The following is a 27,338-nucleotide window of genomic DNA, read 5'->3' as shown; positions in this document are numbered from 1 at the left end:
CGCGCCTTACTCAGTCTCTCCTTTTCTCTTTGCGACGTTGATTCCTGGCTTCGAAAGCCAGTCAGTTTCATACCTGGATTTACTACCTATATATCCCAGTTCTTAAGGTGGGAGCCCATCCAAAACCGTTCCCGAACATCCCTCCCCGGCTCATATACGCCAATTATACCACCTCGGCCCCGGATAACTTCATGCTAACTCGTGTCTGGGCTGTCCAGAAACGGCCACTCGAGCGAACCACTCCTTTTTATCGCTCTGTTTCTTTTCATCTTTTTGCTTGTTTGGGCTGTTGCCCATAGCATATCACCACTGTCTTATTTGACATCACCTTGCTGCGCCCGCGACGCAGCAACAGCAGCAACATCGCATCGTAAGTTTCACCAAGAACATTTCATGCATATTCCTTGCCGTAGGCCTCGGCCTCGCGCTCCTCCAATGTGCCTCTCCCGTAGCATCGAACACTAACCAAGAGTCAGTGGGGGTTGAATAGCGTCAATGCACCAGTGATTGCGCGGTCAGACTGCTCCTCTGGCGCCTGTCATTTCCACCGGCAGCAAGGATCCCTGGGCTCAGCTGTGTGCTTTGATCCCCTACATTTGATTTTCCCCGAAACGGCTGGCGATCCAAGCACATTTGCTCGCTGTAAGCCAACCGACCATAACCTGCATGCTTACACTTCTTTTTTGAGGGGTTCAATTGAGAACCGTTGCGCCCTTGACAACTCACTGCGAGTCTTTCTTTGTCTCCAGTGAGTCAAGATGGCTGTTTGGGAGACCGAGGATGAGTCCAAAGGCAACGCTGCCGTGACGGCGTTGCCAACACCACAGGACACGCCTTACAGAACACCATCACGAAGCTCGAGGAAATCCCGACGCTCCGTCACCCCGCCGAACGGGAAGAAGAGCCCTTCGCCTCCTCCCGTCCCACAGAACGACAAGGGCTCTAAACGTTCATCCAGAAATATGACCAACGACGATGGCATCAGCGTTCTCGACCCACGTCGTTTCACTCCAACCTTACACGCCAATCTCGTAGCCGAGATCCTGAACTTGAGGCGAGATCAGGAAGAAAAGGCGAAGCTTATCGAGAACCTAGAAGTATCCTTGCACGCCTCCCGCCAGGAGCAGGAGACACTTCAAGAGACAGTAGCCACCACAACAAAACAAAGTCGCTCCCTTCAGCGTCAACTAGCCCTTCTAGAAGGTGGTACCTCATCAGCACTGGGTGAGCTGGCCCGTGAGAGGGATGAGGCCGTCGATTCCATCACGGAAACGAGAAAGAGACTCGAATCCGCCCAGAAGAAGATCCGAAGTCAGGAAGAAGACTCTCAGAGGGTTCACGACCTTTGGGCTCAGGACAAGGACTCTTGGGAGGAAGAGAAGCGCAAGTATGAGCGTAGAGTCCACGTCGCCGAGAGCCGCTTGAAGGTGGTGATAGACGAGGTCGCCGCCTACCAGGCTGCACAAGTTAACGGCAACGGTAATGACAGCGAGACAGAGGATCAAAACGACGCGGGAAGTGTAAGGACTATGAGCCTGACTAATAGCGTCCGATTTTCCATGCAACAGAGCCCCGGCAAGGTCTTCAATGGAAACTCACTGGCGGACGAACTCAACCTCGATGGTGACGACGACTGGCAGACTGACGACGGCGGACGCGAGAGCGCCATGTCCAACTATCGCCACACACGAACATTCAGCCGCGACAGCATTCTGTCCAAGATTCACCGACGACAACAAAGCATGGAGAGCCCCCAGCGTCCTGGAAGCGTTACGAGAGGTAGACTTTGGATGAACCAGCCCGTCCTGGAGGCCCTGGAAGACGGGATTCAAGAGAACGACGAGGATCTGATGCCGCCTCCACCGCGGCCCGCTCCCAAGGTCAGCTACACCGACACCGGAATTCAATTCTCACCTCCTCCATCACCAAAGATGGAGCCTGTGAAGCCTTCGACACCGGAACCGGCTGCCAAGATCGAAAAGCTCACCGAAGTCGAGGCCTCCCCAAGAGGCGAGTGGGAAGTCGAGGCCAATCAACGACGGAAGCGAGTTCACGTCAACCGACCACTGTCGATCGAGCCGCGTCCTTTCAACCACATGGTCTCTGCTGGTTCTCAGACTGTCGAGGAGCCTTTGAGCCCCCCGAAGACGCCAAAGTCCCCCTACAGATCTTCCACCCCGCCTCCTCCGGAAACTCCGCCCGTGGTGATGGTTTCATCCTCGACTCAGACCGACAAACCGGTGGAGAGGCCTCAGACACCTCCCGTTCTGCGGCCAGTGCAAGAATTGACCATTCCATCCATCAGTATCATCCCGCCAACGAGTCGTCCGACTACACCACGCGAACACCGGCTTCCACAATACGTCAAAGACTTTGGATGCCAAGTATCCATTATTTCCTCGGCTCCCACGAAATCCACTGCTGTTCAGACTGAAGAAATCCTTTCTGATAAGAGGCTGGCGACATTACCTGTCCACCTGCGCCCCTCAGCTATCACGTCCAGGCCCTCATCGCCCAGCGTCGGTATCGCTACGGCCGTGACGAGTGATGACCCGCGCCATTTTACTCCAGTGCCGGGACATCTACCACCACGAAATCCTCGAAGACTCGCTACGAAGCGCAGCCTATCGGATATGCCTTCGTCACCGCCGGTCTCGCCAGTCTTTGGCGAGCAAACCCGCGACGCATACCCTGGTAACAATGATGACGGGCCACTTTCGAGAGAAGGCGCGCCTATGAGACGACCACACCGCATCAGCAGTCTGTTCGCCGGCTTCCAAGATGCCCAGAGCTCCGATGAGGTGGACGAATTTGATGCTGATGTGAGCGACTCTGAGTACCGAACCGCCCTTTCCGCCCCTGGCATGAGAATGACGGACTCCCGAGCCTCCAACCGCACATCTGTCAGTACCTTTACATCACCGGAACAAACGAAGAGGTCAGCCCATAGCAGGAACTCCATGCGCCTCGCAAGCGAGAGTTATGGAGGAAATATGGAAAGCAGAGAAGCACCCAAGAGGCAGTCTGCCAAGCCTACGACCCGCGGGTATGAGAAGTCTACCGCGGGACCTTCGGGCAAGAACGTCATGCGGAAGGCTGCTATGATCCAGAGCGGGATTGCCAGCCACCAAGGCCGTCCTAGAAGCCCGAGCGTTCCAGAGTCTCGCGCTCCCGACCCTCCTTTCCCCATTCCTACCAGAGCTAGCTCTCGGCGACCGCCATTCAGTGCCAGCGCTCCGAGCGATGGCCAACGAAGCCCAACGAAGATGGACGCACCGTGGCATCGCCGAGGCATGGGCCGTAATCACTACCGTGCCGGCAGCATCCATCGCGCCAACAGTATACGTAAGGTGCGATCAGCTGCGGCCCTTCCTCGTAACCAGAGAAATCGGAAGCAAAGTAGGTCCCCGCCGCCCTTCTCGGAGACGACCGAAGCGCCGGAGAGCCCCAGCTTGCCTCCTCTTCCGTACAACGACATCACCAGCCCTCGGTACGACACCAGTTCCAACTACCGGTCCCACAAGTCCAGGCTGTCGACAACAACGGCACAGACGGCTACCACCGATGTCAACTCTGTCGGTGGTGCATCCAACGGCGCCTCGCAAGCCACGGGCGTCGTCGATGCCATTGCGCAGACCATGGTCGGTGAATGGATGTTCAAGTACGTCAGGAGACGCAAGTCATTTGGCGTGCCCGATAACAGCAAGGACGACTCAAGCAACGACCGCCACAAGCGATGGGTTTGGCTGGCTCCCTATGAGAGAGCTATTCTCTGGAGCAGCAAGCAACCTTCATCTGGCAGTGCCCTCATGGGTAAGACTGGTCGGAAACGTAAGTACCCTATCTTGACTTAGCGCAAGCCTTGACTAACGTGAAGCAGTGACCATTCAGTCTGTACTTGATGTGAAGGATGACAACCCCGCCCCGAAGAACCAGGGTGCAGTTTTCAACCGTTCGATTCTCATATTGACTCCGCAAAGAGCGTTGAAGTTTACGGCTACGTCTTCTGAGAGGCACTACGTATGGCTGACGGCGCTTTCATTCCTGGCACACTCGACCCAAGCAATCCCTGAAATCGTCGCTGCTCCCCAACCTGCGAAACCAACCACGGTACCGGACTTTGAACCACCGCAACCTACCAGGCGACCTGGCATTCGTGATTCCATTCGACTGACAAAGAGCAAGGCCCCCTCGATGAAGAATCCCGGACCGCGAAGTATTCCAAGTGTGCCCAGCATTCCTAGCATCCCCTCTTCCAGGACAGGCGACGCCTCTGGCTACAAACAAACGGAGGCATTCCCGCCCATGCCGATCAATAACAATAGCAGCAGCAACAACAACAATAACAACCATCAACGTGAGCGATCTGGAGACGCAGCGGAACCCCCATTCATCCCTCGGTTCACAGAGCGCTCGAATCAGAACGCGGTCCACGGACGGAAGCGAAGCAATACCGGAGGTCACGTCCCGCCTCCGCTGTCTTTCCGTGGATTTTCCGGGCCAGGCAGCGTTGGACAGCACAGCTACACCAACAGCAATGCTGGCAACAGCGTTGGCACTGCCGGCTCATCTGATATCTACCAGTCCCAGCCATCTCAAGGCTCAAGCAGGCAGAGTTGGGGTATGAGTACCGCCGGCTCTCAGCGGACGTCGGAAGCCTCTTCAAGACCCCCAGGTGCCAACTTCTTTGATGCCATTGGTACCGTGCGCATGGAGGCCTTCATCAGCCCGTTAGCCCACTCAGGCTTTGACAGAGACCCTGACGAGTACGAGGAATACGGATACCGGGCTCGTAGGCGCAGCAAAGAGCTTCGAAGACGGCAGAGTCGTAGCCGTCACCGTGACAGCTATAGCTCTCGCGGTACGCGCGGCACAGACGGCTACCATGGCAGTAGCCGAGCGACCGTGGAAGATGACTACTTCCGAGATGACCCTTTCAAAGGCTTCTAGGTGAGAAGCGGTCAAGTCCATTACATTGTCCCTTGTCGCGAAAGGTTTGGATCAGCCGGAGCGCGCGGGATTGCATTCATTCGATACGATACCCATTGTGTACTATTTCTCATGTGTAATCAAGGTGTGGGGTGGCGAAACAGAACTAGACCCCTGTGCCACCTTGTGGACGGAGTTGGTAGGATAGAAAGGCGATGGCTGCCGTCGGCAGGCTAAGGAGATGTCATCATGCCTGGTTTGGCCAGAGGGCCGCAGGCTCTGATGGTCTCAGATGCTGTTGGGGATGTACGATGTAGGCAAGGTAGTCAGCAATGTGGTGTTGATTTTACCTTTGGTAGTGTAGATAGGTCCTTCAGGACAGACGGCTAGTCAATCAAAAACTGTTAAATTTAATGTTCGATCCTGATGGTGAAGCAAGCTTGGTTGTGATGCCTGAAAACCTGACGAGTGAGAAAGTCTGCTTCCTGGCGGCCGTTCGCCGAGCGAGTGGTGCTCGGGCGAAGTCGAATTACGGGCCGCTCTCCGGGGGCACGCACCGACCCCGCACCGCAAGTAGCGAACTTGAACCCCCACCAAGAAATTTCGCCCCTCCATTGCATTCCAAGCTCAGAGCTTCCAGTGACAACACAGTTAGAAGCTTCGCATTTTTACCCTTTTGACGCTGCCAATTTGTTTCCCACCTGGTTGACCCAAGACCTCGTAGTCAGCGGAGTACAGATCGAGGCGCTCGATTTCTCCTGTGAATCATCTCAGTCGGGACTGGATCGCAAATACCCCCCCGCCTTTGGCAAACGTCACACAGCGGTTCCTGTGTCCACGGACATACCTCGCGAGACACCTTCCTCCCATACCCATCCTGTGCGAACCTGCTCCGACCGAAACCGAACCGAATCCGAAATACTATCTTGAGGAAGACGGGTGCTTCACGAGGAACAGAGACGGAAAAAAGCCATGGAGTCCGAAACGCTGGAGCAGATGCAGACGCGGCACCGCAAGGAGCAGCGCGACCTCGTGGGCCGGATCACGAGCAAGAAGAAGAACGCGACTAAAAAGACGCGCAAGGGCGTGAATGACGAGTGCGCTGAGCTGGAGAGGCAGTTGAAGGCGAAGCATGAGGAGGAGGTGGCTGAGTTGTCTGGTGGTGGTGCTGAGGAGGTTCAAGACGACGACGACGACGAGACTGCCGAGGTTGCGGAGAAGTTGAAGGATACCACCATTTCCGAATCCGAAACGCCGATAGGAGAAGAGAAGGAACGAACACAAATACAAGGCCAAGGTCAAGGGAAGAAGCGCAACAGACAAAAAGAGCGCCTGGCGCGGCGGGCGGCCGAGGTCGAGGCCGCGGCGGAGAAGGCGCAGGAGGAGGCGAGCGGAATGACGGACCACCGGGGCATCGAGAAGACGTACATGCTCAAGGAGTTTAAAGCCAACGGGCTCGAGGAGAAGGAGATTGCGCCGGACGGGCACTGTTTGTTTTCTGCTGTGGCGGATCAGTTGCGGCAGCAGGGGATTCCACTCGCCAGTGCTGAGGAAGCGAGTAGTGGTGGTGACCCGACGCAGAAGCTCCCGTACAAGGTTGTGAGGAGGGCGGCGGCGGAGTACATGACGGCGAACCCGGACGATTTTGCGCCGTTTTTGGAGGAGGGGTTGGAGGGGTACGTGAGGCGGATCCGGGATACGGCGGAGTGGGGTGGGCAGCTTGAGCTTGCGGCGCTGGCGAGCGTGTATGGGGTTGAGATTCGGGTTGTGCAGGATGGGAGGACGGAGAGGATTGGGCCGGCGGCGGGTGGTGGTGAGAGTGAGGAGAAGAAGGAGATTTGGTTGGCGTATTATCGGCATGGATATGGACTTGGCGAGCATTATAATTCTTTGCGGAAGACGACGGCGTGAGGGGCGTATGTGTGTAGTTCGATTAGAGGGTGGAGGGTATGGAGAAGACTATATTCTCACGTTTTGTGTACGTGGAGTTTTTGGGCATTGCATGGCACAGGCATACATCATTGACGGAACAGAGAAAACTATCTATAACCAGAGATATGTGCCGTCATGGTTGTCAGTGACTCCAGACGTGAATCCAATCGCGGACCGAGCTATCCTCATTCATACCAGCGCGATGCGTCCTAGCAGGCTTGACGAGCGCCAAGCGCTTCAGACCGGCGGTGCCTTCCCCGCCGTCCTCGTTTGCGGCCGGGGGGAAGACGACGACGTCGGCCTCGTCGCCCGCTAGCGTCGAAGACGAGAACTCGAGGGGTTGGCCTGGGCGGGTGAGTAGGGCGAGGTAGATATCTGGGTTCAGGCCCCACGGCGGTCCCGGCTGGGAAAGAGGTTTGCCGGACGGGAATTCGAGACAGATGAGGCGGCCGGTGGTGGGGTTGAGGAGGGAGGACATGCGGGCTGACCATTGGGGGCGTGCTGTCGGGGGGAGGGCGCAGAGGAACTTTGGATGGTTATTAGTTATTTACTTTTTTCTCATGTTCTAATTCCTCTTGGCCATTCCGATTGAAAGCCATTGAGAATCGTGAGACTTACAGTGTAATCAAAGATGAGATCAAACGTATTGTCCTCGCGAGGCCAGGCCTCGAGCCACGAGTCGGAGAAGAAGTCGCCCGAGAGCCACGTCACGGAACCCGGTTCGGCGCCGTTTGGTTGGCGGATGGCGTTCACGTCTGGCTCTGCTCCGTCTCCATTACCGTCCCCGGCCGCCGCCGCAGCAATTATAGCCTTTTGATTCTCCTTTGCCTCGGCGATGGCGGTGGGCGAAAAGTCGAGGCCGAGGACGTCGTAGCCTAGGTTCGCTAGGAGGAGGGCGTCGTGGCCTTTACCGCACCCGGGGACGAGGGCCGTGGGCTTCTTCTGCTGTTGTCCTGCGGGCGATGTGGCAGGCGGAGGCGGGATGAGGTCTGGACGAGTGGTGATGATGTCCAGTAAGGCTAGGGACGGCCCGCCGCGGTCCCAGGGGGTGAATTTCTCTTCCCAGAAGGCGGACCATTTCTGGCCGTGGTTTTCGAGGGGTGTGTTTGCGAAAGCTGTGGATAGCTTGTTTGGGTCGGTTGCCATGGTGGGCTGGCTTCTTATACTTGGAGTTGTGAAGGGAGTGTGATGGGGGACTTGGTGTTGGGGTTGGGCGGTGCTTCGGTAAAGTACCTATCTGGTGAATTGTCTTGACAGGATTGTGAGGTTTCAGCGGGTTTCTGAGAATAATTAAACAACGACTGAATACGAAGTGGTTGGTAATCCAGTAGTAAAAAACAGAATGAAAATCGCCAGATGAGAATGAAGTCTTGAATCTAGGTAGACCGGAGCTAGCGAGGTCCAATCTAGTCCCCGAGGACCCCGCGCTGTATTGTGGATGTGGCGCAAATGCCCCGCGCTGGAGAACGGCGACGTTGATCCCTGTCGCTGCCAGGGACGCATCCCGAATGTTTGGGATAATACCTCACCTAACCCAAGCTTACCAAGCCATTTTCAACCATGTGACTCCTGGCTGCAAGGCGACGGATGTGCTTGTGTCGTTTTTCTTCTCTCAGCTGCATGTCCTGACGTTTCGGCATAGGGATGGAACTTCAGGTAAATATCGCCATTGTGAGAGATGGGTGTGCTACACAGCTTTGCTACGTTTGAGAATGGCGACTCATCGTGAGTCGAACATGGCTGTTGATTTCGTGTAATGTGAAGTAATGTGTATAGGTGAGATTTTGGATATTGGGGAAAGGGTCGTGGCAAGAAGCTGAAGAGGACTCATCAACTGAGTCAATGCCGAGCGTAGATACAGTCGGTCAGTCACTCTACCTTGATGAATTCGTTGAATGCTCGATAGAACGTTCCTGATGGATCCAGAGCCCATGAGTGATTTAGGATCAACCGTGATTTTAGCATGTTGGTATACGGCTCTAATATTACCCGCGGGAAAAGTAGATGTGTGTGGTCATTTCACCGATAATCTCAGGTGTGGCCCGGCGAGCCTTTTCGGAGACAACCGCCGAATCCCACGACTCAGGCGGGGTCGCCCCCCGTCCGGAGGGCGTCAGGTAACCGCCCACCACAACCAAAGTCCCGATCCCGGCGTCGGAAGTCCCTATGCCTTTGCCGCTCACGCCCTCGCGACACGTCTCACCTCAATCTCAATCTCAAATATCTCACACATAAGACGCCCGTCAAAGCCCTGGCGTTCTGCTCTCCGTAGCCTCATTTCTTCTACTTGAGGCTTTCGGCATTTTCGCCAACACACTCACTTACCTACTTGAGGTACACACACACACACACACACACACAGAGCAAAAGCAGCTCCGTTCATCGTGAGCAGAACAAATCCGAGAGCCATGGCCGACCTATCAACCTGCCTACCCCTAACCCGGGCCTCCGTCGTCGAAGCCCACAAGCTCGTCAAGCCGCACGTCCACTACACCCCCGTCCTCACCAACAAGACCCTCACGGCGTTGGCGTCGACGCCGCGGGCACCCGAGGACCTCAAGGGCACGAAATGGGAGGGGCGCACGCCGGCCAAGCCCGTGCTCCGGCTGTGGTTCAAGTGCGAGAACCTGCAGCGCATCGGCGCCTTCAAGGTCCGCGGTGCCTTTCACGCCGTGGAGAGGTTGAAGCAGGAGCCCGGGTGGGCTGAGGGCGGCGGTAAAGAGAAGGGTGTTGTTACGCATAGCTCAGGTATGGATGCTTCTCTGTTTCCTACTCAGTGAACAAACGAACAAACATAGGAGACTATCTCGATGTGTATTTCTTGATTTCAACAGAACGTACTAACACCACCACCAGGAAATCATGCTCAAGCCCTGGCTCTCGCCGCCAGAGAAAGCGGCATCCCAGCACACATCGTCATGCCGGACATCTCCCCGCCCAACAAGATCGCCGCGACGCGCGGCTACGGCGCCAACGTAGTCTTCAGCGGCAGCACCAGCGTCGAGCGCGAGGCCGTCGCCGACCGCATCATCTCCGAGACGGGCGCCCGCCTCGTGCCGCCCTACGACCATCCGGACATCATGCTGGGCCAAGGAACGATGGGCCTAGAGCTGCAGGAGCAGGTGCGCGATCTCCTGGCCGCGGGCCACTCCGCCGAGAACCCTACCTTCAACTCTACGGGCCTTCCCGTAGCTGTATCGAATGGTGATGACGGAGAGAAGAAGAACAAGGGTCTCGACGCGATCATGACCCCTTGCGGAGGCGGCGGCATGCTCTCCGGCGTAGCACTCAGCTGCGAGGGGACGGGGATCAGGGTGTTCGGCGCGGAACCCGAGTTCCAGGGCGCGGACGACTGCAAGCGCGGCTTCGAGAGTGGGAAACGCGTCGAGAGCGTAAAGACGCTGACGGTCGCCGACGGCCTGCGGACGCCCGTGGGCAAGCACCCGTGGTCCGTCATCTACGAGCGGCGGCTGGTGGAGAATATGTACAGCGTATCCGAGGAGGAGATCAAGGCGGCGACGAAGCTCGTTTTTGAGCGGTTCAAGCTCGTGGTCGAGCCGAGCGGTGCGGTGCCGCTTGCGGTGGCGCTGTTCAATGAGGATTTCAGGGCCATGGTGGAGAGGGAGGCTGGTGAGGAGGGTTGGGATTTGGGGTTGGTGTTCAGTGGTGGAAATATGGCGTTGGAGGGGCTCATGAAGATTTTTGCGGCGTGATATACCTGGAGGTCGTTTGAGTAGAGCTTGGTTTGGTAGAGGTGTGTTCCGGATGAGCTTCTGGGGATGACTCCCGAGTTCCCGATGTTGGTTTATCATCTACGAGATGGCGCTTACAAACCTGATTGCTACGAGGCAAGACTTTCCAAGGCAAAGAAACATGATGCAGCAGGCTGACCTGTGATGCTTCTTTATCCATTTGGAGAAGGACTGTCCTTTGTCTCCTCTCTCTATCCGATTGATCATGGCATTCACACAACTTGCATCGATCCGAAGCCATGTCTTTGTCTTTTCAATGGCACAGATCCATACAACCCCCCCCCCCCCCCCCCTGAAGATAGTGAGGGCGCTTGAGCTGCATATATAAATAGGGGATCGACAGACCGTTCATACTTAGCTCTCAGCACAATTGAGCAGTGCATGGGGTTCGTGGCCCCAGTGCGTAAGTCTGAATCCCTGGTGCCACATCGCTATAAACGTGCAAACAGTCACATCGCCTGGCAACCTAAGTGCAAAATCGGTTAAAGTCTCCTTACTACGACACATCCGTTCTCCGTGACGTAGTCCACGACGAATACGGCCCGCGAAGCGAGAGAGTGAGTACCTTCCTCTCTGCCCGTTCGTTCATGTTCTCTTATAAATAGTACATAACTCATACAGCCACCGAACCATAACGGCACCTTTCATTATTGCCTATTGGTTCTCCATTACGTAGTACACAACGAATATGACCAGCGAAGTGGGAAAGAAACTTAAGAATAGGAAAGTTTAATTCTGAGATTCGTTGTCGGGGCTCGTCCTAGGCTTTCATGAAGTCGTTTCCACTCTCCGAGACCTGACACCCCATACAGACTGGCTGCATGGCCCAGTTCCTGCTCAACCCCGCTGTGAACGTCTGTCGTGGGTAGTGTAAAAACGAAGTCCCTGTTCCTCAATACTTCCTTTTTACTTCCCAGCCACCTCTCTCAATAATCGAAACGTGGGAGGTTTGCTTTCAAGTTGGTTACTGGGACTCTCACTGGGTCTTTGTGAAGTTGCTCTTACTCGTTAGAACCCGAGACCCGATACAGCTGGCTATATGATGCGCTTCTTACTCAACCCCGTTATGTGCGTCTGTTGTAGTGAGTGTAAGAGACAAAGTCCCGTTTTTGAGGCTTTTTTCCCCCTTTCTAGCCAGCTCTCTCAAGTATAAAACGGAAAAAGCCTTGTCGCTCCTCAAGCAGTTATATTGACCTTGAGTTAGTGCCTACATGCCAATCATGCATGGTGGCGGCGGTCCATAAGGTGGCGGCCTAAGCATGGCTTGCCTTGTTAAAGAGGCAGGAGCGTGAAGAGTCCGGGCATTGTAGTCTCTTCGCTCCTTTCTCATAGTCCTTATCAGAGCTGGCAGTCTCATTGCCCTTCTTATTAAGGACATTGGTAGGACCATAACAGTCTTATCCTTACCGGGCTTTGGATTCCTCTTTGCTAGTGTGACCGAGTCATCAACGCAACCTTACTATTCCACGAATACGTAAACGAACAAACGTGAAGAATGGTAAAGAGATGTGTTCTGATAGTTGAGGACGATCTCATAAGTACTAGTTAGATCGGAGGAACCCTAGTGTCGCCTCGACCTGGCAGCATGAGCACTAAATGAAGTAACAAATGAACTAATTACCAGCAGTACGCGTAAGACAAGGGCTATAATGATGCAAAGCCTCCACGGCTTTCTGCTCTCTGTTATTAAGATACAAGATGTTCCGCTTTCCCTGAAAAAGCGCGACACGTGATCTAGAGCACAAGCCAATGACTAAAGTTCCCTTCCCTGAGACGCGCAGTGTGTGACGGTGATCCTCCATGCCCAAGTTAGTCCATTCTCCTCCTTTAATGATAGTCCATGACATGAAATCGGCCTATAGACAGAAATCACACAGAACCTTAAGCACAAGTCACGAAAGTCATTTCTCTTTCCTCTACTAGAGAACGACACGTCAAGAGCTATTCCGAGGGAGATCTAACATGATCTAGAGCACACATACATAAACAAAATGAACCCCTCCCAATACGTATACCATCAATGACACCCACGTAATAGTGCCATAAGATGGGAGCAAGATGACTAGCCACCAAAGAACAACCTACGAGCTATGAAAATTACCTTCCTTCTTCTCCTCCGTGCTTGAGGTAATATAAACAGTGGCTTTCCTTCATCCCATAGCCATCTAGCTAAATAACCACTCAAGATACACAGTTACAAACACGTGCACAAATACACAAAACACACCCTTGTCTAACATCAACTATCCCGCTTCAACGTATCCGCCCACGACCGTCACCGAGGCTGGAAACGAGGTACAACAGACGCCTTGGACCTAGCTCAGTCTTTCCTTAACTGGGAAGAAAAAAGGCCAGGAAAATTAAGAGCCACAAAGGGGTACCACATTCCAAGACCACGGAAGGTAAGTTTGAACCCCTTGGGACAAGCAATCGGCGTCTATCTCGGGCAGACCATACTTTACGTTTAACGTGACTAAGGAAAACGGCGTAATATAACGTTGCTCGGAACTCCCAAGAGTTCTAGAATCTACCAGAAACTCTGTGTGGTACCTTGCCATTTGACCATGCCTTGATATCTTCTTACAGAATAACAACCAACCTCTCCTTCCAAAGCACGGGTCGATGGGGTGAAAATCATTCTTAATTTGTTGATTCTTTAATAGTCTGATTGAAGCAGTTGTGGCAAACTTCCTCTTATAACTCCCCTACCTAACACCCGACTCTACCTCACTAAAATCAGAGTCTGTACGTCTCCAAAAACACACACGCTTTGCAATTCCACAAATCGCTTGCCATCCACCCCTCTCACCCCCCGACGCCGAGCTCCTCAACCTTGCCTACGCCCGCCGGTGCTCATCAGTGTAATCTTCTGCTTCTTCTTCTTTCCCTTACCAGCTCCTCCTGATCCACCGCCGCCATTGTTGCTGCTACTACCGGCCCCAAAGGCGGCACTACTGCTAGAGGGACCGGGCTCAGTCATACCCAAAGCCTCCATCTGGAAAGAAAGCTCTTGAGGCCCCCACAAGTCTTCATCCTTGAGCCACCCGTCGTCAAGTTGACGCATTGAAGCCGGGGCAAGCTCTGGGGACCCAGGCACGACAGAAGTGCCCCAAACGGTCTTCTGCGTGGAAGGACTCGTAGAAATGGTTGCAAGATGCTCGAATCCCGGTCGTGGATCGGGCGGCGTAGCGTTGGCGTGGCTCGATAGGGGCTGGAACTCTTCCAAGTTCAACGCAGGAACGTGGTCCTCTTCGATCGGTCCATAATCTCGTCGCATAGCCGCGGTACTCTTGAACTGGGCAGCCTCAATCCTTTCGGACTGAAGCCTCTCACGTTCTTCCTGTACGGCCTTGTCACGATTCCGCTTTCTCCGCCGGCCGATCTCATCAGCGAACTTTTCGAGGACATCCGCCGACACAATGTCTGTCCAATCGCATTCTAAGAAACTGATTCGGCAACCATACGGAAGATGACCCAAATACTTGGCCCGCTTTCTCTGTACCTCATCTAGAACATGGCCTGTCGAAATGTGCTCGACGCGAGGCAACAACGTGGATGGAAATGCAGAAAAGTCGCCATATTTCGTCTTGAGAATACGAATATCGAGAGCTGATAGGTAGAGATGCGGCTGTGATGAGTAGAAGTAGAAGTCAGGTTGAACGGTCTTGTTCTGGTTGCCCAGCTTCTTATTTGGCAGCATGGAATCGTTCCTGCCGAGGTCTTGGACCTTCTCCTTCGCCGCATCAATGGCCCGGATCGCCTTCTTGGTCCATTCATCGTCGTCGTGGTAAAGAAGTTGGTCCTCGGTTCCCTGTTTGCGCAGCGCCTCAATCTCTTCGTTGAATTGCTCCAACATGTAGTCTCCAGTTCCCTTCATGATCCTGGCATAATCCAGAACATTGGCTGCAAAGTGCCAGGGCACGTCGTCCGACACATTGAGCGCGTCAGAGCCATTCTCCCAGGGCAATGCAAGGGTTGACTTGGCTGTCCGGGCCATGAGACGTAGGACAACGTCATCGCCAACTCGCGGCAGAGGGCTCTCCTGGCCCGCATAGAAACGCACAGGCCGCGTCTCGTGAAGGTAGACGCTGTCTTCGCAGAGCGGACATTTCTTCCACCTTGCACCTTTTCCATGCTTTGAGTCCTCATCTGTCGAGTTCATAAACCGAATCAGACATGGAAGGCAGAAAATGTGACCGCACTTTGCCATTCGTGGCGCCACCGGTTCTGACAGGCAGATCGGGCAACTAGCCCCCTGCGACTCGGATGAGGCCAAAATCTGCAGGACGTTATTCCAATCGATATGAACATCGGCGTCAGCCGCTTGGCTAGCGTAATTGCCTTCCGGTGAGACGACAAATCTGTAATTCGCATGCACGTATCTCGCCTTGTCTACGGCATGGTGTCCCGAGCCAGGCCCCCAAGTCGGATTCCGTCTATAATTCCGAGCATAAGAATGATGATCCGCGTAAGCACTCGGCGGACGGCTGTAGTTCAGAAGGTGTGTAATTGAGGTTTGACCTCGTCGACTGTTGGCATTCCCTATGGCCCGTATCTCGGCCATAGCATCGTCATCGTCTGGGTTCGCGTGTCTGGCGTCGCCAAGCCCCGGTCTTCGCTGCATCTTGTGTTGCTTCCGAGAGCCCTGACCCTTCCGGGGGGCTGCGTGTGGGAATGAAGGACTGGGTTGGGAGGGCCGGCGATTGGATTCGAAATTCGCGGTGACGGGACCAGGCTGGATCGAAGGCGAATGGGAAGTCGATGCTGAAAGGGACTTGCCCAAGTTTGACGAAGTCGAGCTCATATTCGGGTACCCGGATATCGTAAGGGAACGTGACGCAACAGCTTGTCCGCTGGCGGAAGCTTTGATCGATTCGATCGGCCCCCTGTGGCCAATGTCGTGATGCAATGCGGCGCGAGCGAAGGGAACGAAAGGACGGATCGGGGGTTGCCACTGCAGGCCAACTGACCCAAGGCTATCTGAACAAAAACAAGTATATCGAGGAGGAGAGAGGCAAAAAGAAACTTGAACGCTTCGGCTGAGGTGCTATGGTTAGATGAATGAAGATGTTGAATGTAGAAGAAGACGGGGTCCAAAGTGGACGGACCCCATTAGTGACGGGTGGGGATCAGGTAATCGGATGTCGAGAGGATGCCGCAGCTGTAGCAGTAGCAGTGCGTAGAGTCATTGGCGGGGCAAATCGAAGTTGCCGTGACGCTCTTGAGGGAAAGCTCGGCACCCGGAAGTACGTACTGGGATGTCCGAACGGCTGGAATTGTCACGTGACTCGGTCGCCTCCGTCGGTTCCAGTCACGACTCGAGGTCTCTTGCGTGCATCGATTGACTTATTTCGTTTGACGTGCAGTACACCTGTGCCTGGCACCTGACGCGTTGGCTTGATGCGACGAATCAAAACGGCGTGTCAAGTCACAAGTTACCCCATTGGACTTTACCATAAGGTAGTAGGCACTTATCAACCTTTTTCCGTGGTAACGACTTCATCCATAACGTCAGTCAGCAGCAGGAGATATCCTATCCAAGTCACATGCCTCACCAGTAGTCAGTCACCAGTGTTCAGTACCTCATTGTATTGGCTCAATTGATCATATGCAAATTAGGCTCGAACGAGGTATTATGGTACAGGATAGTCCGATGCAGATGAGCCATGTGAAGTACCAACAAAAGGAGCAAAACTGAAAGAGGCGGCAGCCCACATCATCCTCAATTAATTCTAGAGGCCAACAGAAATGGCCGTACTTCCAACATCGACGACATACAGCTGCCATGCCTCATTCTACCTCTCGAGCTCTTGCACATGCAAAGTGGACCAGGGGAATCATAGAAACGACAAACAACCCAAATACGCAGCACCCGACAAGAAAATCCACAAGAGCCGAGGCGAAAGACAATGCCTCCCATCCACATACATCCTAACGGCGAACATCATCATCATTATGCCGCTTATTTGCTGTGCACCTTAGCCTTGAGCTTGCCGATGAAGGCACTCAGGCGGTTCTTCTTCTTCTTCTCGGTGCCCGAAGGGCTCTCAGTGGCCTTGGTGTTGCTCGGTGTCGTTGACTCGGGAACGGAGGACGGGGCCTTGGCAGGGGTGGTGGGAACTTCGGGCTCCTTGGTGGAGGTGAGGCTGGCGCCGTTAGCACCGTTGGCGGTGGTGTGAACACCGTTGGCACCGTTGGCCTCCTTTGTAGAGTCATCCTTGGTGACAGCAGCCTTAACCTCCTCCTTAGCAAGCTTAGCCTCCTCCTTGACGGCCTCAGTCTTGGTCTTCTCGCCCTCCTTGACTTCCTCCTTGGTCTCCTTGACCTCCTCCTTGGCAGCCTCAACCTTGGGCTTCTCGGCCTCGACCTTGGTCTCCTCACCGACGGCGGGGACAGGCTTGACCTCCTTGAGGAGCTCAGCCTCGACCTCCTTCTTCTCGATGACAGCCTCGGTGTTGGCGGCGGCCTCGGGGCTCTTGCCGGCCTCGGCGATAGACTCCTTGACGACGGTGGGAACCTCGGGAGCGACCTCCTCGCGGGTCTCCTCCTTGGTCTGACCGCCGATGGTTTCCTGAACACTCACAGGCAGGCTCTCCTTGACGGGCTCGGGGAGCTGAGCAGCGGCGTCAGTGGCAGCAACTGTAGCCTGCTCAACGTGAGGAGCAGCAGCCTCGACGACAGTGTCCTTGGCGTTGATGGCGGCGGCAGCGACGAGACCACCAACAGTGGCAGCGGTGGCAACGACGACACCAGCAGCCTCAGTCTTCTGAGTGCCGAACCCGGCGGTGCCCTCAGAAGTCGAGGGAGCGGTGGGGACCTTCTCGAGGAGCTCGTCCTCAACAACGGCCTTCTCCTGGACGGCCTCGGGGTTTGCGCTGGCCTCAGGCTCGGCGTGTGCCTTCTCTTGGCTTTCCTTGACAATTTCGGGAACCTCGGCAGTCTTGGTCTCGAGAGGAACCTCGGCGGCCAGAGCAGCGGTGGTGGATGTGGGTGCGGCGCTGTTGATGGTGGCATCCGCGGTCGCAATGGGCAAGCTGGACTCGGGGATCGTGTAGGCGGTAACCTCAGGAACGGTGGTCTCCTCCTTGGAGAGGCCGGGGAGAGCGCTAGAGTCCTCGTAACCCTCCTTGTCAAGCTTGACGTGCTCGTTGATATCGCCAGCCTTGACAGACGCGGGAAGGGGTTCGCCAGGTGCGACGGTTACGGGCTCAGCGGTGACATCTTGGGCGGGGATAGGGTTCACACCAATGAACTTGTCAAGCTCGTTGGCGGGGGTGACGGGGAAGCCGCCGGGAATGTCGGAGGGGGTAGCCTGGGGGAGCTCCTCCTTGTTCTCGAGAGGCACGTCCTTAGCCAAGGCGGCGGTGGTAGATTCGGGAGTAACAGTGTTCATGACTGCGGCGGTGGTATCCTCCTTAACGATTTGATCGGGGGTGAGAAAGTTGTTTACGTTGCCCTCGTGATCAGGTTCTTGAGGGGCAGTGTGGTCTGTGATCCAGTTGTTGTCGACGACAAACTATAGAGGGGGGAGAGAAAGCAAGTCAGTAAAAATTGTCAACAATGACGATGTTTTTAAGCGAAATCCGGTGGGCAGCACAGCGGTGGTGTAATGGGTCCTTTGGGGGGCAGATATGACGACGCGCGGCGAACCAAAAGTGGGAGATCAGCTGGGAGCGCGATCTGGGTGTCGCCGATGGTTATAAAGGCCAGGTGAGGAAAGATAGCCCGTATCCGCCAGAACAAGAACCCAGGCAAATTGGAAGGCGGTGGTTCCTGGCGCGTTGCGCTGCCGCTTGTTCCTTGGCCGCGGGCATGGCTGTTGGTTCCTGGCCCGGGCTGGCACGGCTGGGTGGTGGTGACCTTGGTGGTGCTTGTCCTTGTGTACCCTGGGTGCCTTGGGGTGTATCCAGGTGTGTAAGCCGTGTTTGGTGGCACCTAGTCTGGAAGGCTAGCCCCGAAGTTGCTAGACATTTTGGCACATTGTTGTGTGATGAAAGGTGCCATGGTCCTTGGTGGCTGCTGGTGCTGGATCCTGCCGCTCTCCGGTGTCTCTCTTCTTTCTTGCGTTGCAATTTGCGAAAAGGCCACACGCAGCTGCGAACGCGACCATGCTCGCATGGGGGACCCTGGTCAAGATTGACGCTCTTTTCGCTCCCCACAGAATACAAAAGGAGCAATGAACCTGGAAAACCTTGTTCATTGCTTTTTTGGACCTGTGGAAAAGCGGAGCCCCCAACCCGCCGCTCTGCTCGGGATCCGCCAGCCAATCTTGCCAATTGCCCACCTGGAGCCACCGTCAAGCGTCAAGACTCAAGGCAACCACGCCGCTGCTGTGCTTCTGCCGCAGTAAGCTGCTGCAAGAACTGGTGGGTTTGCGTCATTCGGAGCCGGGATAGTCGGCCAGCAACAACCAGCCTCCGAGACCCGCGTGTGACTCTTCTTTTTTTCTTTCTCCAATTTACCCATTACAGCCATGTGCAGCTCCAGTCTGGGATATGTTTTGCAGCCCCGATTGCGCAGGCAATACGTGGGGGAAAAGCAGACAGAGCAGAAAACCCCAACAGGGAAAAGCAGCGGCGTTAGCGCGAAGTAAGCCGACAACACAATGTGGCCGTAGGGGCAATAGTGAGAAGAGTCGAGAGAAGACCGAGAAAGACCCCAGCAAAATTTGTGTGGCTCAGCGGAGCGCGAAGCAAATTGCGTGAGGGCCAGGGGCCTGGACACGCCAAATTGCGAGATGGTGATAAAAGCCCGATCCTATGACGAGCCGCAACCGAGCTGTGGCCTGCAGCTGACGGGGAAGCTGGAACTAGAGCTGCCCTGGAGCTGGGGAGAAGCTTCCACCAGTCAATGGCCTGGCAGCCCAGCCCTTCCCTTCTTCCCCCTCCAAGACGGGGGAACAGCGATTGCGATTGATGGGACAAGGGACCTGGATAGGTGCACGGATGCTGTCGCGGGCTGAGCGATGCGGCGTCGCTGCTTTCGATCGGAGCCCTTGTTCGCGCTCTCATCCAACCCTCCATCGACTCCGCCGCCTGTGCTGCTGGTGCTGCTGTCGTGCCCCTCCATGTTCGAGAGGGTTCCCAACAATTGCCCGCCGTGATAAGGGATTCCGGAGTTGCCGTCGTGTTCGAAAAATCCGGGTGGAATGGACCAATGGTTACGGGTACAAGAAAAAGCGCCTGAATTGGCTGGTACGAACCTTATAGTAGATCTTCTGCGATGCGTCGGCGAGTGTGACGGTCTTCTCGAAAGAGCTGCCGACCTTTTCCAACTTCTCGCTCTTAGTCCAGTTGTCGAAAGTGCCGGTAACGTAAACCTCCTCGGCCGGGTGAGCCCTACAGTGGGACGCAAAGGTTAGCAAGGTTTTTGATCCAACTGGGAGGCTTGCTTTTTCGCTGGAGACGATGCGAACGGTGCCAATGGTGGTGAGGTCGCCGCGGACGGGGCCTAAGGGCCATGTGAAAGAAAGTTTGCATTCCACATGTCCTTTGACGAAAGCATGCAAGCCAACCGCCGTTTCCAAGCGCCGGACGGTAGAGAAGCAATGCAAAGAGGGGCATTGGGATTCCGTCGCATTCCAGTAGTGATATTCATGTAAGGGTATTGAGACTCAGAGTCTAGAGAGAGATGGACTGGCGGGGAGGGGGAAATGCGGGCGGAGTCGATGAGCATACCAGGTAAACTTGTAAGTGCCCATTGTGATGGATGTGAGGGCTGCTTCTTTTCGAAAGAGGGGCAATTAGAATTACTCGGTTCGGAGCGAGTGCCTCGTTGTCGACAGGAACAATGTGAAAGAAAGGGCAGGTGAGGATTCGAGATTCGAACAACAGGAAGAAGGTAGGAAGGAGAGGGTTGTTGGAAAAAAGAGGAAGAAAAAGATGAGAATTGAGAATTGAGCGGCGGGAACCCCCAAAAATTATTGCGCGCGCGTGGCAGAGAAATAATTGCTGGGGTCGGGGGTGTGGGAAGGTGGGCGGCGCAAAAGTCGTCCGTCGTCTATGCACCTCAGTATAAGAGGAGTGGTACACTACCTAAGGTGTGTAATCACTGGTGTGTGTGACTACCTACGAAGTGAGGTGTGTTGGTCTGAAGGTGGTTGCAGGCGCAGATGGTCCCGGCCCAATTTGAATTGACCTGAACTGACGGTGACGGGACCGTCCCTGGTTCGGCGACGCCAGCGTCCAACGTCGCGCTGGGCTGGGCTGCGATGTGCTCCAAGCCGGGCTGAGTGTGAGGTGCGTGGAATCTGCGGACCGTGGACGGCGGTCTGGAGTGAACGAACGGTCTGAGGTGGTCCAGTCTGCAACCTTGAACTCCGTCTGCGCGCAGGCTTGGGCGCGGGCTCCACCATCAGACGTCCGCGGTGCAGTGTGAGTGTGCTTGCTCATCAGCGGTGTGTCTCTGAATTATGACGACAACCGCATCGGTCTAGGCGCTTACACCTAATCCAACGGCCCAACGATGCCAATGATGTAGGCCGGTGTGTTAGTCCCTTTTCTGCTTGTCGGTCAGTCGGTGAGGGTTAGTGGGCGGGCATTCATTCCCTGGGTTCTTCAACAATCCATGTCTCTGGACGATGTTCTCTCCCGAGATAGTCACTTTTCACCACCGTACTTCAGTCAAGACATGGACTTTTCTACAGCTCATGTCTCTGAACGAACAGACCATTGGCATTGGGTTCAAAGCGAACCGTAACATGTGACTTGAGCTTTAATGACATGTCCCGAAATATCCCAAAAGTTCCGAGGGCCCGACTACGTTAGTCTCAAGGAAGGGTCGAGAAGGTGAGGCTTTGCCGTCACAGCGTCGCAGTGTCACAGAATGGGACAAGCGCAGCAGCACCTTCCCTCCTCAGCGAACTCTGAATCGGCAAGGACCTACCTGCCAGACATTCTGTGAATTGTCATCGGAAGGAACACCCAGAGTTAGGTACTCAGTCGTACCTGCCTGCCGACCTCAAGATAAGGTACCTTACGTACCTACTCCATACTAAGGTATCCAGATAATCACGTACCTAACCTCATTTTCATGAGAGGAAAGAACTACGATCCGCTCGTGCTTCCCACGTTCTTTCCTGTATCCTCTGCGGAGTACTGTACATATTGGCAAGAACTTTGGGGAAACATACGAGGTTAATGGAAGCAGGTGAGCCTGAAGAACCCCCGCTATGGCTGCACCTCACCTCACCTCATGTATGTGAACCCAAAGATCTCAAGTCACTCCCAGCGATGTCGCATCCATCCACAACCACCTCTCCTTGATCCACTGACGCCAGCAAACCAACACCAAATCCATGATCGCGATTCACGACAAGCACCGACAAAGACCACCTCTAGGCTCTAGCAAGATCTGCAAACTGCAAACCCCCCCAACGCCCAGCCTCCTTATTCTCCTCCTCCTCGAAACATCCCCTGCGCTTCACGTTGCCTCCTCATCGTCCTCACCGTTTCTTGCTTGGCCTTGTCTCGCCTCGCCTCGCGTTACCGTACCTCACCTTACCTTACCGCCGTACCTGAGCTACACCCTGTGCTAACGCAGACGCGACAGGCCAGAAATATCTCCGTCTGGTGTGTGCTTCAGACGTGGGATGAAGCTAGGCTTGCAACTAATTTCGAATACCACCTACTATTCCGACACTACCGCACCATACACTCCCAGATACGACACGCCAACATCGTTCTCGCCGGGGTTGTGGAGCCGCCCATTCTTTGCAACTTGCCCGAGCCGCTTCCTCTCTGAATCGAGTACCTCTTTACTCAAGGGGCATTGCGCCTATAGTCTTCTCGTTTCCTTGCCAGCTTTTCTTTGCAACACTTTTACGCCCCGGTGCCACCAAGGGTTTGATTTCCACACCGAGTTCAACGCCGATGCGACACTGGGAACTCTACGTCGGACTCGCATGATCGGGATCCTGTGCCCCCAGGCCAGCCTCCAACCTCCCCTTACCGGGCGGGTCCCTTGGTGCACCTTGAACCTCGCCAATTGCTTCCGTTCTTACCTTATCTCTAGCTTCAATGCTGGGCTGCAAAAATCCTCTTATTGCAAGCCACGGCAATCCGGCCTGAACATTGTCTTCGATCAAACAGTTGCGCCAATTGCAGACAACATGATCTGACTCCGAAGAATCGCCCCTTTCCCCTGGATCTTCCAGCCACCCAGCCACCCCCGGAGGCATACTTCACCTGCCATCTCTCAACTAGTAGAGACTTTGCCCAAATTATCACAATCCCGCGCGCCCCTGGCACCAATCCAGCCACCGCGCGCCAGCGCCATCCCTAACTATGTTGCTGCCGTCAGCCGCTGCAGCTACTTCTCTGACAAGGTGGTCCGAACACTTGCGCCTTGGAACTGCTGACGCAGCAGACGAGACCTCCGAGGCGAGCCTCTGGTGTTCCAATCGCTTCCATTCCCTCGCGAGCTGTAACGGCCCAGGTCCCCTTATACTTACATCACGCTGCTTGCGGGTTCCAGCACACTTGGGATCGCCTGTTGCTGCCGCCCCTTCAACGCCTCGTGCTTCACCAGAGTCTGTTAGCCCGCACAACTCTGACCAAACTGCGCAGTGTAAACCTTTTTGACGTTGCTCTTATTGCAAATCGCGAATAAGCATCCACGCGGCACTGTTAATTCCCGCTCTCGATTTCACAATTGAATCGAATCTCCCAAGATCTTACCGCGCCATGAAATTGCGGGGAAGAAGGGGTGGAAGCTCCAGACTCAGACAGGGACGGTTCCCGAACTGAGACAACCCTAGGCCCCTCGCCATAGATTGATGTTCGATCACGCGCCCAATCTTCTCCATAGCCTCAACCACGGACGACGATGACCTGCTTTGCCCCCACTCACAAATTTCTTACCCGCGTGGGAAATGTCCCAAAACCGCTGCGATAACTGAGCAGATCGCAGGACGCAAGTTTCGGCAATTGCACCACAGCAGAGGCTGCATTCGGGGCCCGGTTGAGTCTCGGTGATTTGATGAAGATCGACTCGCCCAGCACACCCTTGCCAACTGCCCGCGTTCGTCACCTCGGGTGTTCAACCGATGTCGCAACACGAACAAACCCAAAGAGGACTGCTCCTGGTGGCACGTTCCCATGGTTTTCCCCGACCTGTCCGCCATACCAAGGTATTGTCAGTACGTTGGAAGAAGCCAGACTTCTCGAAACTTGCAAACGTCCGCCACGCCTTCGCGAAAAAGCGTGTGCCAGGCCCCTCGAGGTTTCATCAATGTGTGATTTCGTTTTCTTTACGACGGTTTCGCTCTCAGGGGGGTGGTTGAGGCGAACAGGCTTCCATTCTCCAGAGTTTAAAAGTCAAGAACTCGACGTCAGAGCTCCCGCACGTGTCAATCATCAGATGCAACCTCGTTTCGTTTCGAGCCTCTCGTGCGTTGCATCGTTCCACCCAGGGGCACGTATTTTAGATGGTCGATGCTTGCTTCTTTGCTTAGCTCACTACGTATACGCTTTTTTGCCTGCCGAGAGTAGCCGTTGCAGTAGTGTTCGTGCGTTGATGTACAAGACTTACGAGCAAGTGCTTGACGGCTTGCCCGTGACTTCACTCAAAGTCAGAGTCAGTGACTGACTGCCTTGTGGATTGTTCACCATGCATCGCGACTACACAATAGTGACATGGTCGATTTACTCAGACATGACATCCGTTGAATGACAGGACCTTCCACTTTGAGACGGAGAACTGCGCGCAGAAGTTTGCTTCTATCGATGGCATCGCTCAGATCTTGTTCAAGAATTTATCAATTACAGTCTTGCCCAGCTTGGCTTCGTTTCACTCCTGTTCTAGCAAACGAGGCTAGATAAATCCAGCTCGAAATCATTTCCAGTCACCAGGCGGAGAATCACCAAAGTGTACGACTTTGCCCTTACGCAGACCTGGTTTGGTCGCGCCGTCACTATAGACTGCATGTGGTGTCTGGATTGTATGCAATGAATGTGATGGCTCCTATGACAACCTGGATATATCTCTGCCTTGCCTCCTCTCTCGTATGTATACGTGGATATGTCGCCGAGAAAATGGCTCTCAGCTAAACAGTCGGATAGGAAGCGGGACGGCAGCGAGTTGACTCTCCGCTGTCTTCCTCCATGTGATAACGCCTTCTCAAAGATGAAGCAACGTCCTCGCTATGGTGATAAAAAGGATCCGATCTCAGGTAGTGCGGTGCTTGATAAGGGCAATCATCGGACTGCCAGTCAGACTGTCCGCCAGGGATTTGCCAATCAACATTGGGCAGCTCATCTCGCCTCCGAGATTTCGCTGAAGGTAGGCGTCGTGAGAAGTATGGTTGGAGGCATCATAGAAGGTAAAATCAGGAATGCGTTATTCACTTGGGCTTCTCGCTTGGTATCTTTCATGTATCCAGTGCCGAATACTCAACTAGAAGGCCAAGATGCTGGAGATGATCACGTCCCTGCCCTGCCTACCATTATAACTCAAAATGCATGAACGCAATTCACTAGCGAACTCGTCAGCGAGATTCTGAGGTAAGAGATTCAGAGAACGCGCGCCCCAAGAATCTGGTTCGAAGCAGTTTTTCGAGGTTCGCATCCTTGGAGAGGTGGCATTGACGATTGGTATCCAAAGCTTTATAGTGATTAATCAGAACCCCCTTAATGCCTGCTTACTTTCATACCCGGTTCAATCAAGCCTGTCAACAGCCAGCCGAGCTCATTCGACGTCGAGTGAGAAGTTGGTTGGATGAGATGGAATGGCGGTAGACCTACCATAGGAGAAAGTAGGGAAGTGAAGGTGATGTGGCTGAATAGTTGTCACTCTCTTCTTCGCATCCAAATATATGACCGTGATATCTTGGAGCTTGGAAGGTTTTAACTGGAAGATTTGCAGAAAGAAGCATAGTGTTTGTTGGTGTTTCTATCTACTAAAGGGGTGACGTTCTTGCATTCCCATCCGGACCATGAGTGTCTCAGAAGATCATGTTAGAGACGTAGTATAGATGCAAGAGGCGTGAGGGAATCGTCAGTGATCTGTAGTCCATCCACAATATGGGGGGTCTTGGTGGTTGTACGTCGAAGAATTATGGTCCCCTCTACTCTTCAGCTCCGCGAGATACAAATGTCGGGTTGAGTCGGCAAGGTCATGTCCGTAGAACTTAGTAGAACCAGGAGTCCACTGCCAGATGACAAGGCTGGCCGTTGGAGTTTCGCCTCACGACTAGTGTATATATATGCCTGTGTCATGACTAGAACGGTACAGCTTCTTTCTGATATCGGGATAGGTACAGAACCAGCCCAAGTCCCGCTGACAAGCTTTCGCGGGATAGAAATCAAGCGACCAGCTCAGCGCGTGATGTAAAGCTGTGCGCCTGTTCTAGAGCTTGGTGCTCGCGAGTACATGGCCTACGAAAAAGGAGAGAGCTTCAGATAGATGTGGGGAGGTATTGACTTCTGATGGACAGACTCGATCAGAGAGACGGGCGACCAGATTCCAGCCGTGTGTTCGGTGCGGCTAACCATGCCTGCACAATCATCTCTCAATAGCACTGCCTCGAACAAGGCATCGCGGCATTTTCACCTCAAGGCAATCTACCCAGCCTCCAGCACGGGGGCGGAGACAGCACACAAAATCACCCTCATAGATCCGGATATCCCTCAGTCAAAGCAAGAACCAAAAAGAGTTCACCCCCCCGGTGCCGATTTGGGGGCTACATCTCTTGGTGCTCATGCTGGGATTCGAACTCGGGGTACTTCGCTAAGCCTGTCGTCGAGTAGGCTGGTTGGCGTGAAAGATTGTTGACCATTAACTGTTCCACCACTCACGCCACAGTTTGACCTGACCCCCGACCTAGGGGGCGCCTGCTGTGCTGGTGACAGGAATTGGATTGAGGGGGGGTATATACCTTTGGGCTTGGGTTCCATCCCGTGACGTGGAAGGTGCGGATGGGTGCTACCTGCCTGGTTTGTGGTTATGGCGTTGCCAGGGGTGATCTCGCACCCGTCAAGGTGCTGTAGTATGAATCGATAAGACCATCAGGCGAGTTGCCTAATCACCAGTGTGGTCCATCCTGCCTTGGTACTCTATTAGTGCCGCAGCTAAATATATAAGTGATGTGTCCGAGCCATCCGTCGGTTCGTTACATTGACAAGCTCAATCTGAGTTGGCGATTGATTGATTGATCTGCCCTGCCAGACAAGCCTCTGGCAAGCATCGCGGGTGGTGTCGTCTAAGTGAGGATATCGCCCATTTCTAACTAGGGTAGGTTGTCTTTTCACAAGTTCGTTCCCTCTCTCAGATACACCCTTTACACCGAAGCCCTTCTCATTCATTGGGGAATATTCCCCTTGGAATGCATAGGTGAAGACGGAAGTTGAAGGGCGAGTGTATATGATTTGATAAGTCATCTTGTCTCGATATCTGTAGTACTTTTCGACTTCACGGATGCCTGCGAGGTGAAGTTCATCATTCCTCCACGCGAGAGCTCTCCAAATAAGCCTGTCGTACGACATGTGGCAACTGCCACTACAACTCCGCCCTGAATCAGTTCAAGTTGAGTACGATCTCAATTGCTTGTTCAAATAGTCCCATGGACTGCCTCCTGCCAGGGGAGTGGAAGCAGGCCTGGTGAGTGATCACTCACATCCTTCTACAGAACTCAAGCCTCTTCTCTTGTCCGGTTCGATCGTGTGATTGATACAAGAACCGCGCATCCATGATCAAGAGGTTCACTCAAACGAAGCGGAGTAGACCGCT

At 54.3% G+C, this 27,338-nt stretch overlaps 6 protein-coding genes across 6 annotated transcripts; 3 read left to right on the top strand and 3 right to left on the bottom strand.

The window, feature by feature from the left end:
- The first annotated feature begins 1,209 nt into the window (after positions 1-1,209).
- HER10_EVM0007331 (nuclear migration protein) lies at positions 1,210-5,044 on the top strand. Its single transcript, XM_035476890.1, has 2 exons — positions 1,210-3,831; positions 3,881-5,044. The coding sequence occupies exons 1-2, from the start codon at positions 1,530-1,532 to the stop codon at positions 4,948-4,950; spliced, it is 3,372 nt and encodes a 1,123-aa protein (XP_035338546.1). The 5' UTR covers positions 1,210-1,529; the 3' UTR covers positions 4,951-5,044.
- A 521-nt stretch (positions 5,045-5,565) lies between these two features.
- On the top strand, positions 5,566-6,840 carry HER10_EVM0009698 (OTU-like cysteine protease; the record flags this gene model as incomplete). Its single annotated transcript, XM_035479178.1, has 1 exon — positions 5,566-6,840. The coding sequence occupies exon 1, from the start codon at positions 5,902-5,904 to the stop codon at positions 6,838-6,840; it is 939 nt and encodes a 312-aa protein (XP_035338771.1). The 5' UTR covers positions 5,566-5,901.
- Positions 6,697-8,007, bottom strand: HER10_EVM0002541 (thiopurine S-methyltransferase; the record flags this gene model as incomplete). The annotated part of the gene is made up of 2 exons (XM_035472247.1): positions 6,697-7,387; positions 7,480-8,007. The coding sequence occupies 2 exons, from the start codon at positions 8,005-8,007 to the stop codon at positions 7,004-7,006; spliced, it is 912 nt and encodes a 303-aa protein (XP_035338098.1). The 3' UTR covers positions 6,697-7,003.
- Positions 8,008-9,079: 1,072 nt separating this feature from the next.
- On the top strand, positions 9,080-10,574 carry HER10_EVM0008779 (pyridoxal-phosphate dependent enzyme; the record flags this gene model as incomplete). The annotated part of the gene is made up of 2 exons (XM_035478288.1): positions 9,080-9,609; positions 9,718-10,574. Exons 1-2 carry the CDS (start codon positions 9,270-9,272, stop codon positions 10,572-10,574), a joined length of 1,197 nt encoding a protein of 398 aa, XP_035338684.1. The 5' UTR covers positions 9,080-9,269.
- Positions 10,575-13,240: 2,666 nt separating this feature from the next.
- Positions 13,241-15,814, bottom strand: HER10_EVM0010444 (uncharacterized protein). Its single transcript, XM_035479904.1, has one exon. The coding sequence runs from the start codon at positions 15,415-15,417 to the stop codon at positions 13,441-13,443; it is 1,977 nt and encodes a 658-aa protein (XP_035338841.1). The 5' UTR covers positions 15,418-15,814; the 3' UTR covers positions 13,241-13,440.
- A 203-nt stretch (positions 15,815-16,017) lies between these two features.
- Positions 16,018-20,799, bottom strand: HER10_EVM0001844 (uncharacterized protein). The gene is made up of 3 exons (XM_035471579.1): positions 20,291-20,799; positions 19,816-19,951; positions 16,018-18,129 (listed from the first exon to the last, which is right to left on the bottom strand). Exons 1-3 carry the CDS (start codon positions 20,311-20,313, stop codon positions 16,576-16,578), a joined length of 1,713 nt encoding a protein of 570 aa, XP_035338020.1. The 5' UTR covers positions 20,314-20,799; the 3' UTR covers positions 16,018-16,575.
- Between the last annotated feature and the right edge of the window lie 6,539 nt (positions 20,800-27,338).

This window comes from Colletotrichum scovillei, assembly GCF_011075155.1.
Source record: "Colletotrichum scovillei strain TJNH1 chromosome Unknown Contig00001, whole genome shotgun sequence".
NCBI lineage: Eukaryota > Fungi > Ascomycota > Sordariomycetes > Glomerellales > Glomerellaceae > Colletotrichum > Colletotrichum scovillei.
The sequence above is the reverse complement of the archived record's forward strand: the minus strand, read 5'-3'. Positions and strand labels throughout refer to the sequence as shown.

Excerpts from the sequence above, each read along its gene's own strand:
- HER10_EVM0001844 (XM_035471579.1), bottom strand. The coding sequence starts at position 20,313 with ATGGGCACTTACAAGTTTACCTG. Across the intron at positions 19,952-20,290 it reads GGCACTTACAAGTTTACCTG|GGCTCACCCGGCCGAGGAGG; the intron begins GTATGCTCATCG and ends GTCCCACTGTAG. Across the intron at positions 18,130-19,815 it reads CGCAGAAGATCTACTATAAG|TTTGTCGTCGACAACAACTG; the intron begins GTTCGTACCAGC and ends CCCCCTCTATAG.
- HER10_EVM0010444 (XM_035479904.1), bottom strand. The coding sequence starts at position 15,417 with ATGAGCTCGACTTCGTCAAACTTGGGCAAGTCCCTTTCAGCATCGACT.
- HER10_EVM0007331 (XM_035476890.1), top strand. The coding sequence starts at position 1,530 with ATGAGCCTGACTAATAGCGTCCGATTTTCCATGCAACAGAGCCCCGGC. Across the intron at positions 3,832-3,880 it reads GGGTAAGACTGGTCGGAAAC|TGACCATTCAGTCTGTACTT; the intron begins GTAAGTACCCTA and ends AACGTGAAGCAG.